This window comes from Rhinatrema bivittatum, chromosome 2, assembly GCF_901001135.1.
Source record: "Rhinatrema bivittatum chromosome 2, aRhiBiv1.1, whole genome shotgun sequence".
Lineage (NCBI taxonomy): Eukaryota > Metazoa > Chordata > Amphibia > Gymnophiona > Rhinatrematidae > Rhinatrema > Rhinatrema bivittatum.
The window spans coordinates 53,290,367-53,303,641 of record NC_042616.1 but is presented as its reverse complement, the minus strand read 5'-3'; the positions used below and the strand labels follow the sequence as shown (position 1 = coordinate 53,303,641).

The 13,275-nt window shown below is 41.3% G+C and overlaps 1 protein-coding gene across 1 annotated transcript in view; it reads left to right on the top strand.

Annotated features, from left to right (window-relative positions):
• The first annotated feature begins 1,089 nt into the window (after window positions 1-1,089).
• Window positions 1,090-13,275, top strand: part of LOC115083956 (oocyte zinc finger protein XlCOF6-like) — a 39,841-nt gene continuing 27,655 nt past the window's right edge. The window contains exon 1 of the mRNA XM_029588130.1: window positions 1,090-1,327. Within this exon, the coding sequence (XP_029443990.1) occupies window positions 1,304-1,327 (24 nt within the window). The 5' untranslated portion in view covers window positions 1,090-1,303. The remainder of the gene's footprint in view (window positions 1,328-13,275) is intronic.

Here is a 13,275-nt window from a genome sequence, read left to right as displayed (position 1 = left end):
ATAAGGCTGGGAATGCAGGGGCAATTCCCACCAACCTGGACAAGGTGTTGTGCAATTTAAGCATTCATGGTACACCATAGCATTTTTTCCTCCACACCTTGTCAAGCCCAAGATGCATGCTCTGGATACTGGCAAGCTACATATTGCAGGTAATGTGGATAGTGGATAGAGGTGTTATTCTTACTTCAATTAAAGATAGACTTTGTGATTTATGTAAAAAATATACGTAAGAAAGAATGACTGACTGTAAACCTAAAGTAAACAATCATCAGTGAGTATAAGGACCAAGCTTGTTCCTCCACCCAACCAAACGCGTTATGCTGCCCCTGTTATTATTGCGATATAATTTGTACCCTGGTTTAGCACTGTCCCACAGGCCCTAACCAAATACAGAATAAATAATCACAGACTAGAAATAGAAAGATGCAGCCAAAAACTAAATTGGAAACCCCAATGCAACACTGGAGAAACAAATTAATTTCCTCCTATGCTGTGCAAAATATAGAGATCAGAGATGCACATTTCTCAAAGCTTACAGAAAAAAAAAATCCAAGGCTTCCCACAAAAGAATAAGCAGGGAAAACTCTTTATAATCTTGAGGGAAAGAGAAACAGCAGCTATAGCAGCAAATATGAGGTATCCTATCACCAGGCTAAAAAGTAAACCTTATCAGGGACAATATGGAGCAGCACCAAAACCCGAGTCTCGTCCCTGGTGTTGTATTCTCCCTGTAATTTTACGTCACCGTAATTTTCATTTCTTCCTCCTATAATGGGCGACTTACATACATCCTTTTGTGCAAAGCCTATTGAATAGCTGCGTTAATTCTGATTATTGACTATGGATCTATGTTTAACTTTCCCATTCGAGATTGATTCACGGGAATATATTGTCTTTTCTATTTGTTTTGTAAATATCGTGACTGTTTTTATGTAGCCCGCCATGCACACTGGAACGTGCGGCTAAGAAATCTTTTTAATAAAGAAAGAAATAAAGACACATTTCTGCGTTTTACTTGAGCAGCACATGTAAAATTGTCGTGCCAATAAAGTTATTCTGTAGCGGACTCCTTTCTTTTCTCTGCCTAGATCCCTCCTCCTCCCCCTTCCTTCCCTCTAACCCGGCAACATTTCGTGCAGCAGCAGCTTCTCTGCAAGCCTCGGCCATTGTGAGAGAAGCAGAGCCCGAAGCGTTCGTCCCCGGAGAGAGCGAGAAGGGAGCGCGTTCCTCCTGATCTGCCACCTTCCAGGCTGAGAGAGCAGATCCTCCTGCAGCTCCGTCCCCAGATAAAGCAGGAAGGAGAATGGCGGAGGCAGCGCCTGCACAGGTACTGAGGCTTGCATTACAGGTTCTGGGGAGGGGGGAGGAAGGGACAGACACCACCTGGAAATACCCATAGGTCTGATTAAGGCAAATGTCTAAGCGCCTCTTGATATGTTGCCTGTTAAGATGAAACCTTAGGGAAAATGCAAGTGCTAAAAAGGGCTTTAGCAGCAAATTAGAGAGACTAAGATCATCCCAGGGCTGACGAATGAGGTTCATGCCTGTCAAGGGATGAGCAAAACAAACCCATCTGGAGAAACTGCCCCGAGAGATGAGTCCAGTATTGGGGGGGGGGGGGGGGGAGAGAAACTAAATCTGTTTCCTCTGGGCATTACATTTTCTCTGATTGAAGTTCAAAACAGGGACCAGACCACCTTGATCTGGATCTGATTGACTTCGGCTCTTTTTGTTAAAGAATTATTTGAAAATTGACTCTGTCTCTGGTGACTTAGGACGTTCCACAGTATTTCAAAGTCTCTGGACGCAGGACCTCTCCAGCAAGATGTGATAAGAGCAGGCTTGCAATGGTGTTTTTAAATCTAATTTGATTTTTGCTGCTGCTGCCAGCCAACGAGGGACTGATCCTTTCACAGCAGTTCTGAGGCCTGAATTCCCTCCCGATAAATAGGGTCTTCAATATATTCCATTTCGTTTCTTGCTTTCTAGGAGAGAGAATTTTAGAAACATATATATACATAGAAACATAGAAATGACGGCAGAAGAAGACCAAACAGCCCATCCAGTCTGCCCAGCAAGCTTCACACTTGTTTTTTTTCTCATACTTAATTGTTACTCTTTGGCCCTTAGTAACCTTTTGGTTCCAATTCCCTTTTTAGCTCTAGTTTCTGGCTGTTTTTGTTTATTTGTTTAGAAATCGGTGTATATCTTTGCTGCCAGTTTCTCAGGCTTGATGCAGAAAGGTGCGTTCAAACCTACCTTTCTGCCTGCACTTCGATGTGCATTTTCTCTGTGCAAAACTTACTGCCGATGCAACTGCAACATAGCTCTCTGCTTAGAGGGTGGGGGGTGGAGAGAGAGAGTTATCTGGATTCAGAACCACCCAACACGAGCCATGACTTTTTTTTCAGTCTGGAATACTGCTGCACAGACATTAAGGAAAAAACACAGGACTGCTTCTATGGCCAAGTCCATAAGCAGAGCACATCAAGCAACACTGACTGACTGATACATGGGGGTAACCTACATGTTATGGCAGATACTACCAAGGGAAGCTTCCTGGGCAGATTGGATGGACCATTGGTCCTTTTCTGCTGACATGTCTGTCTATGTTTCTATGAAGCAGCAAGGAGTTTTGCTTGCTGAAAATCACATTTCTAAACAGGAGTACTGCTTAGCACCCTCACATGGAAATTCATGTAAATGAGTGTATTAAGCAGTACTTGCAAATACAGAGAGCCTGCAGCTGGCACTTAAAACCCATAAAAAAGGGGAAAAAATGTAAAAAAAAAATAAAAATAATAATAATTTTGCCCACAGAAAAGTATTGACTTATCCGGGTAAGTGGCTGTGGTGGCCGTCACTTATGGCTGTCAGGGATGCCTTCCCAAGTTAAAATGTGCACATTTTACTGTTAAAAGCACAATTTTCAATTCCCTAGACATTTGCATTTCATTAGTTTTCTGCATTGGGAGTTCATTTAATCTGGCGTTAAAAAAACAGCGTACGGTTTCTTAACGCACAAATGACTGCATCTGCCTGTCTGCAAGTAAACTCTGATTTTCTGGTACAACTTCCCTCTTTCCCTCCCAGAATTGGAATATCTTTTTGGAAAACTTAGGTGCCAGTTAACATTTTTGTGAGCCATGCTAAAAATAAACTTTTCCCTTCTACATTTTTTCCTCATTTTTCTTGTTTCTCCCCACCCCCTCCATTAGGTTTATTTTTGCTCTTTTTGTCTTTAGTTGCGCTCCCTCATCCCTCCTTTTCTCGCTCCTCTTCTGTGAGGCCTGTCAGCTCTTCTTGCATTCAGGCCTGTGGTGGTAGTTCCATTTAGGCCTGGATCTGCAGTGACTCCCAAACTTAATTGTGCTCTTTGAGGTGCAGTAGATGTTGACTCTCTGAACTTCATTAAGGCTTCTGACACTCTTCCAGAATGAAGACTGGTAAACAAGGTGGAACAATCAGAAATCGAGTAACAAGTTGGTTAATGCATTATGTTCCAGTGTCCTCCTTAGAGAACAACGTCTTAAAAAATTTGGGACATAATGGGTTAAGCAACAGAATGCAGCAAGTAGTGCTAAATGGAGTCCACTAGGGTTAGCTTGGGCCCAGGGGTGGAAAAATGTAAGAGAATGTAGGCATCAGCCAAAATTATTCATAGCTTTGGGAGGGAGGGAGGGAGTTGCTTGTTTTTTCTGGGTTGTTTTTTTTTTAAGCACATTTTATGAAATTTAAAAAAGCATTTAGGTTTTTGGTTTGTTTGTCTGTGACACTGACATCACAGGTAGGGGAATAAAAGCACAGACCTATGAACCTGAAGCATAGGTGGTGGATGCCAAGAACCATTGCTGCCGATCACCTGTGGAGCCTAGCTGGCCGGCGCCTCTGAAGAGCGACACTGGATCAGCACAGCAGAACTCATCCCATTGCCCACCAAAGACTACCACCCCCCTGCTATTGGAGCAGACTAGCAGAGCCTGGCCCACCAGCAGAAAAGCGGCCCAGAGGAGGTTATCCCATTGGGCTACTGAAGACTGACGCAGGAGCGGCCTGGCGTTGCTGTTACAGAAAAGCTAAAGAGAAGGTTTATGAGGAAGGTATCGCCACCAGGAAAAGAAGTTAATATTGCTCTTCTACAGGTCACTAATGAAACTCAACTTTTGAATATTGTGTTCAGTTCTGGAGGCCGAACCTCTTATAAGGATGTGGATAGGATGGAAACATGGCTATGATTATGGTGATGGGCCTACAACACAAACGTTAACAAAAAGAGGCTTAGGGAACTGTTGGAAAAAGAGAAAGGAGAATGGGCGTATGATAGAAGCATTCAGATATTTAGCAGGCTTCAATATAGCTGGAGGCATCTTCCATTGAAAAACACATTCAAGTTCAGTTTGGGTCATGGCTTTTTCTAGAACAAATCCTATACTCATGTGTTACTGCAAAATACATAATACAGTATAACAAATCATTAAACAAATCAAGTTCCATTACATCAGCATATAACACTATAGAAAAAAATAAATGCATCCATAAAATATATATAACAAACAAACCAGTATTTCTCATATATCAAAATTATCTCCCCAAATTCATACCAACCCACTCAGAGAGGGACTGGAGATACTCGTCTAACCCAAACAGCAAGTTGGAAGGAGGAAGGCTCAAAATATTCATGTGAAGTATTTCGTAGCTCAGAAGGGGTGGTGGACCAGCCTGTCGACAGAGATAGAAGTAACCAAAACTGCGAAATAACTTAAGAGAAATGGTAAGGGCTAGCAGGGAAACAGTAGGTAAAGGAAATGGATGAGTGGTTGGGCAGTAGGACCAGTTGTGAAAATCTATTTGCTCAATCACATGGACCGGAAGAGGAAAGGGAAGAAGTCAAAGCCAACATATACAGAATAGTATCATGGCTGCACCAAGCTCCCAAGAAAAGAAAACAGGGACAACCAAAATGAAATTGCAGAAAGGCTTTGATACGGTCTTAGATGTATTTATTTACATTTGTTAGTCACCTAATTTCCAAAAACCCATAGGCAGCATACAGAACAAAACATAGATTACAATAATCAAATATATCAAAATAAACCAATAGAGAGATACAAACACCATCCATGATTCAAAAAATTAAAACAATAATATTCCTAGCATAGACTGTAGGCTGGTTCCTAGCTAGAGAGGAGGAGTAATATCCAGCAGGAGGACAGGTTTGAGCTGCTGAGAGCTTTTCTTCACATGATCGACCGGGTGCTGATCTCTGACCATGGGGGTGGTAAGACTGCTGTACCTCTGCCCTGCAGGGCCACCCATTGCGTTAAGCATATCTCACAACTGTACAAACCCTGACCCAGGCCCCCAGCAATTCCTGAACCCTACCAATCGCCCACCCCCTGCTCTTACTGCCGGTCTCTGTTTCTGTCCCAAGCCTGCTTGAATTCTGTGGCTGCTTTGGCTACTATTGCCTCTGCTGGTAGGCTATTCCAGGCCATGTCCCATGAACTACCTTCTGATGCTATGTACACGGCGCACAGAACCTCCCATGTAGGGCTTTTCCCATTCTGTGTCTAAGAGAGAATTACCCAGTACATCTGGCCCCGCAGTGTAATAAGAACCACCATAATGCAACCTCCACCGGGTACGTGTCCAACACAGCAGCCCGTATCAAAGGGAACACTGGCTTCATACTTCTGAGGAAGGGTGCTTACCATTGCAGTCTTCTTAGTCTTTACCCTTCTGAGACGCGAGCGATAAGATAAATGAGTCCTATTTACATGTTTTCTATTTTAATTTTCTTACTCCTTTTTTTTTTTTCCTTCCCATCTGTGAAATTCCCAATCTGTCTTACAGCAAATCAGTATTGTGTAGGAGAAACTGCCACCCAATTAGACACCCTAGCAGTGAATCAAGTCTTAAAATAGCCAAATGCAAATGTTACTTTCATTGAACCTTGAACTATTAAGTTCCAAGTCTGCTGAGCTGTGCCGTAGAAGGAACCGGGAATGATAAATAGTCATGTCTTGAGTAAGAGCAGAACTTAGCTTATTCTCACTGCTAGGTTACAAATAGAGTCGTGGTCTTCAACAACAAGAGGTCCTGTAGTCTCCCCTGAAAATAAGTTTTCTCTGTTTTGCAATTATTATTATTTTTATACAGCACTGATGGTGCGCAGCTGGCTATTTAAAGTCTATGGAAACAAGATGATTCTTGTATATAAAAATGATAAACTCAAGTTATAGAGCTACACTAGGGAACAGAGCAAGTAGTGCTCCAAATAGCTTACGGTAGGAGTGGAAGGGAGCGCTAGGTTGTTTAAGATTGCTGATAGTTTGAACAATGGTGATATACATAAAATATATGCATTTTGCAAAGGCCTGCCACCCCTTTTTTTAAATGCATTTACAAGGCTGAGTTCGTACTTCACCTTTGGTGGCCATTCTGCCGGCAGCCTTGGGGAGAACGGCCACCACAATGGGCTGACTCCTTTCCTTCTCTGCTCACATTCAAAATATTGCTAAAATGTCATTTCTCTTTGTATAATATCACCAAAATCAGCTAGATCCTTTGGGAGCACACTACCAAAACCCTTATACACTCTTGTCACCTCTCGCTTGGACTACTGCAATCTCCTTCTTAAGAGTTGGCTGCTGAATTATTCCCCCCAGTCTAGTCAAAATTCAGCTGCCTGACTTGTCTTTCTCCAGCCTTGTTACAACTCTATTATCCCTCTTGGTTCCCTAATCTGCTTTTGCTTTCAACAGAAACTATTTCTTTTCACCTACAAGTGTGTTCTCTCCATAGCTCCAACCTACCTCTCCTCCTATGTTCTTCCTCGCTCTCTGTTCATCGGGCAAGCTGCTACTATCTGTGCCCTTTTCTTCCATTGCTGACTCTACATTTTCAGTCTTGTGGCTCCACGTGCCTGGAATTGCCTTCCTGAGTTCGTGTCTTGTTCCATCTGTGATCATGTTCAAGTCCTGTCTGTTTGAGGTAACTTAAATCCAAAACCCCTGACTCTTGCTGATCTTGATCCTCTCACATTAAACATGTTTTTACTGAAATACTTAAATGATTACTAAAAATTATTTGTCTTGTCTGTGTCTGAACTAGATTGTAAGTTCCATGAAGCAGGGACTGTCTCACCTATTTAAGAACATAAGACTTGCCATACTGGGTCAGACCAGGGGTCCATCAAGCCCAGCATCCTGTTTCCAACAGTGGCCAATTCAGGCCACAAGTACTGGCAGGATCCCAAGGGGTAGATAGATACCGTGCTACTTATCCCAGGCATAAGCAGTGGATTTCTGCAACTCCACCTTATTAATGGTTAATGGACTTTTCCTCCAGGAACTTGTCCAAATGTTTTTTTAAATGCAGCTACACTAATAGCATTCACCAGATTGTCTGGCAACAAATTCCAGAGCTTAATTAAGCATTGAGTAAAAAAATATTTTCTTTTATTAGTTTTAAATATATTACCCAATAACTTCATTGTGTGTCCCCTGGTCTTTGTAATTTTTGAAAGAGCAAACAACTGATTAACACTTACTCATTCCACTCCACTCATTATTTTATAGACCTCTATCATATCTCCCCTCAGCCGTCTCTTCTCTAAACTGAAGAATCCTGACCTCTTTAGCCTTTCCTTATAGGAAAATCGTTCCATCCCCTTTATCATTTTGGTCACCCTTCTCTATACCTTTTCTAATTCTGCTATATCTTTTTTGAAATGTGGTGACCAGAACTGCATACAGTACTCAAGATGAGGTCGCACCATGGAGCGATACAGAGGCATTGTGATATTCTCTATTTTATTCTCCATTCCTTTCCTAATAATTCCCAGCATTCTATTTCCTTTCTTGACTGCTGCTGCACACTGAGCAGATTTCAACATATTTACGATGATGCCTAGCTCCTTTTCCTAAATAGTGACTCCTAATGTGGAGCTATAATTTGGGTTACTCTTCCCTAAGTGCATTACTTTGCACTTATCCACATTCAATTTCATTTGCATGCCCAGTCTCCCAGTTTTGCAGGGTCCTCTTGCAATTTCTCACAGCCCTCTTGTGATTTAACAACTTTGAATAATTTTTTGTCATTGGCAAATTTGATCACCTTACTTGTTCCTATTTCCAGGTCATTTATAAATATATTAAAAAGCAGTGGTCCCATAACAGATCCCAGAGACACTCCGCTATTCACTTTTCTCCATTTTGAAAATTTACCATTTAGCCCTACACTCTGTTTTCTATCTTTTAACCAGTTGGTAACCCACAATAGGACACTGCCCCCTATCCTATGACATTTTAATGTCCTAAGAAGTCTCTCATGAGGGACTTTCAGATGCTTTCTGGGAATCCAGATACACTATATCATGTGGCTCACCTTTATCCACATGTTTATTTACGCCATCAAAAAAATGTAGCAAATTGTTGAGGCAAGACTTGCCTTGGCTAAATCCATGTTGGCTTTGTCCTATTAAACTATTCCTATCTATATGTCAACAGTTTTGTTCTTTATGATCATTTCTATCATTTTGCGTGGCACAGACATCAGACTCACTAGTCTGTAGTTTCCTGGATCACCCTTTGATCCTCTAAAAACTGGCGCTACATTGGCAACCCTCCAGTCTTCAGGTACCATAGACTATGTTAATGATAGTTTTTACAAAATTCCTATAGCAGGTCTGCAATTTTATTTCTCAGTTCTTTCAGCACTCTGGAATGTGTACCATCTGGTCCAGGTGATTTACTCTTTAGTTTGTCAATTTGCCCTAATACATCTTCAAGGTTCACTGAGATTTGTTTCATTTCCTCTGAATCATCACCTTTTGAATATCATTTCTGGCATGGGTTTCTCTCATACATCTTCCCACAGTGAATACGGAAGCAAAGAATTAATTTAGTCTCTCTGCTATGGCTTTTATCATCTCTAAGTGCCCCTTTTACCCCTTGATCATCTAATGGTCCAACTGACTCCCTCATAGGCTTTTTACCTTGAATAATGTAGTGCTGTATTTGTGTGTTTATTGTATTGTTAATTTTACTTTTACTTTTGATGTTTTAATTTATTGTTTTATGTCCATTTTGTGATCCGTTTAGCATATAATTTTGATATGAACGGAATTTAAAAGCCTTTAAATAAATAATCAGTTTTTGCTTCCACGGCAAGTTTCTTTTCAAATTCTCTCTCTGCCTTCCATATCAATCCTTTGCATCTAACTTGCCAGTGCTTATGCACTTTCCTGTTTCTTTTTCAGTTGGATCCCTTTTCCAATTCTTGAAAAATGTTCTTTTAGCTTTTATAGCTTCTCTTACCTCACCTTTTAACCATTGTTGTTTAGACTTCCACCTTTTTCTAATGCATGGAATATAGATTTTTAAATAACTTCCATGCCTGAACTAAACTCTTAACCTTTGCAGCTGCTCCTCTCAGTTTTTTCCTAACCATTTTCCTCCTTTTATCATAGTCCTCTTTTTGAAAGTTAAATGCTATTGCAGTAGATTTCTTTAGTAGCCTCCCTCCGGTTATTACGTCAGATTTTGATCATGTTGGTGGTCACTGTTGCCAAGTGGCTGCAACACTGTTACCTCTCTCACCAAATCCTGTGTTCCACTAAGGACTAGGTCTAAAATAGTTTCCCCCTCCTTGTTTATTCTTGTACCAGTTGCTCCATGAAGCAGTCATTTATTTCGTCCAGGAACTTTACCTTTCTAGCATGTCCTGATGTGACAGTCAGCCAGTCAATACTGGGGTAATTGAAATCACCCATTATTACTGAGCTGCTGATTTTTTTATCAGCTTCCCTAATTTCTTTTAGCATTCTGGCCAGGTGGATGGTAAAACAGCCCCCCCACTACTATTTTATTCCATTTTTCACCTGGAATTTCTATCCATAAAGATTCAACATTGCGTTTTTTTTTCCTGCAGAGCTTTTATTCTGTTTGACTCAATGCTCTCTCTGACATATAGTGCCACCCCTCCACCAATATGATCCATCCTATCATTTCGCTACAATTTGTACCCTGGTATCACAGTGTCCCGTTGATTATTCTCCTTCCACCAGGTCTCTGAGATCCCAATTTCATCTCCCTCTTCATCCAGTGCTATATATCCCATCTTATTTTTTAGCCTTCTAGTATTTGTATACAGACATTTCAAAGTATGTTTTTTTGTTTGTATTAACAAACTTCTCATTAGTTGAAAAGGGTTAATTTGGAATCTTTTAGCTCTTTATTTAAGGACACCTGGTCCACTTTGGCATTTATTGCAACCTCTCCACTGGGATCTCTGATTTTCCTGTTCTCTTGGTATCCTTCAAAGATGCAACATTCTGAATTATATGCTTCTGAGCGACTGTCTGCTTTCCCCCATCATCTAATTTAAAAGCTGCGCTATCTAGTTTTTAAAGGATAGTGCCAGCAACCTGGTTCCACTCTGGTTAAGGTGGAGTCAGTCCTTTTGGAAAAGCCCCCCCGCCCTGCCCAAAATAATGCCCAGTTCCTAGCAAACGTAAAACCCTCTTCCCTGTACCATTCTCTCATCTGTGCATTGAAACTCTGGAGCTCTGCTTGCCTTTAGGTCCTGCATGTGGAATGGGGAGCATGTCTGAGAATGCTATCTTGGATGCTCTGGATTTCAACTTTCTATCTAAAATCCTAAACTTGGCTTTCAGAACCCCCCTCCTACGTCATTCATACCCACATGTACCAAGACAGCTGGCTCCTCCCCAGCACTGTCTAAAATCCTATCTGCTACTTTCGTACTTTTAGCCAAAAGATCTTCATTCAAAAATTGGAAGAAGGATCCAACAGAAGAAAATAGGATAAAGCATAAACATTGGCAAGTTAAATGTAAGACATTGATAAGACAGGCTAAGAGAGAATTTGAAAAGAAGTTGGCTGTAGAGGCAAAAACTCACAGTAAAAACTTTTTTAAATATATCCGAAGCAGAAAGCCTGTGAGGGAGTCAGTTGGACCTTTAGATGATCGAGGGGTTAAAGGGGCACTTAGAGAAGATAAGGCCATCGCGGAAAGATTAAATGATTTCTTTGCTTCGGTGTTTACTGAAGAGGATGTTGGGGAGGTACCCGTAATGGAGAAGGTTTTCATGGGTAATGATTCAGATGGACTGAATCAAATCACGGTGAACCTAGAAGATGTGGTAGGCCTGATTGACAAACTGAAGAGTAGTAAATCACCTGGACCGGATGGTATACACCCCAGAGTTCTGAAGGAACTAAAAAATGAAATTTCAGACCTATTAGTAAAAATTTGTAACTTATCATTAAATTCATCCATTGTACCTGAAGACTGGAGGATAGCAAATGTAACCCCAATATTTAAAAAGGGCTCCAGGGGCGATCCGGGAAACTACAGACCGGTTAGCCTGACTTCAGTGCCAGGAAAAATAGTGGAAAGTGTTCTAAACATCAAAATCACAGAACATATAGAAAGACATGGTTTAATGGAACAAAGTCAGCATGGCTTTACCCAGGGCAAGTCTTGCCTCACAAATCTGCTTCACTTTTTTGAAGGAGTTAATAAACATGTGGATAAAGGTGAACCGGTAGATATAGTATACTTGGATTTTCAGAAGGCGTTTGACAAAGTTCCTCATGAGAGGCTTCTAGGAAAAGTAAAAAGTCATGGGATAGGTGGCGATGTCCTTTCGTGGATTGCAAACTGGCTAAAAGACAGGAAACAGAGAGTAGGATTAAATGGGCAATTTTCTCAATGGAAGGGAGTGGACAGTGGAGTGCCTCAGGGATCTGTATTGGGACCCTTACTGTTCAATATATTTATAAATGATCTGGAAAGAAATACGACGAGTGAGATAATCAAATTTGCAGATGACACAAAATTGTGCAGAGTAGTTAAATCACAAGCAGATTGTGATAAATTGCAGGAAGACCTTGTGAGACTGGAAAATTGGGCATCCAAATGGCAGATGAAATTTAATGTGGAAAAGTGCAAGGTGATGCATATAGGGAAAAATAACCCATGCTATAATTACACGATGTTGGGTTCCATATTAGGTGCTACAACCCAAGAAAGAGATCTAGGTGTCATAGTGGATAACACATTGAAATCGTCGGTTCAGTGTGCTGCGGCAGTCAAAAAAGCAAACAGAATGTTGGGAATTATTAGAAAAGGAATGATGAATAAAACGGAAAATGTCATAATGCCTCTGTATCGCTCCATGGTGAGACCGCACCTTGAATACTGTGTACAATTCTGGTCGCCGCATCTCAAAAAAGATATAATTGCGATGGAGAAGGTACAGAGAAGGGCTACCAAAATGATAAGGGGAATGGAACAACTCCCCTATGAGGAAAGACTAAAGAGATTAGGACTTTTCAGCTTGGAGAAGAGACGACTGAGGGGGGATATGATAGAGGTGTTTAAAATCATGAGAGGTCTAGAACGGGTAGATGTGTCTAGAACGGGTAGATGTGAATCGGTTATTTACTCTTTCAGATAGTAGAAGGACTAGGGGACACTCCATGAAGTTAGCATGGGGCACATTTAAAACTAATCGGAGAAAGTTCTTTTTTACTCAACGCACAATTAAACTCTGGAATTTGTTGCCAGAGAATGTGGTTCGTGCAGGTAGTATAGCTGTGTTTAAAAAAGGATTGGATAAGTTCTTGGAGGAGAAGTCCATTACCTGCTATTAGGTTCACTTAGAGAATAGCCACTGCCATTAGCAATGGTTACATGGAATAGACTTGGTTTTTGGGTACTTGCCAGGTTCTTATGGCCTGGATTGGCCACTGTTGGAAACAGGATGCTGGGCTTGATGGACCCTTGGTCTGACCCAGTATGGCATTTTCTTATGTTCTTATGTTCTTATGTTCGTACCAGGCAACCGAGTTACCAAGCGATCTTCGCGTCCACCAGCCACCCAGCTATCAGCCTTTCTAATAATCAAATCACCAACCATAACGGCCATTCCCTGTACGTACCAGGATCAGTCCAGACCGTGGGTTGTCTTCCCCCTTCCAGCAGATGGAGTCAGAGCAAAAACTGAGAGGGCGGTCCCTTATTAGCTAGTGCGCCCTCTACATTCCCTCAATATTCCTCTGACTCCAGCAGATTTGGGTTACACTTGCGGTTCTCCCTCTGACTTAGAAAGGCCTTTCTTTCTTCTTTCCTTGGATGGATCTTTAAAAAAAACCCAGATATATATTAATAAAGCTCAGTCAGGCTGAACTTGCAGACAGGGCTCCTGTTAGGCACATTACTGTCTTCCTGTCTCTTTCTTACTCC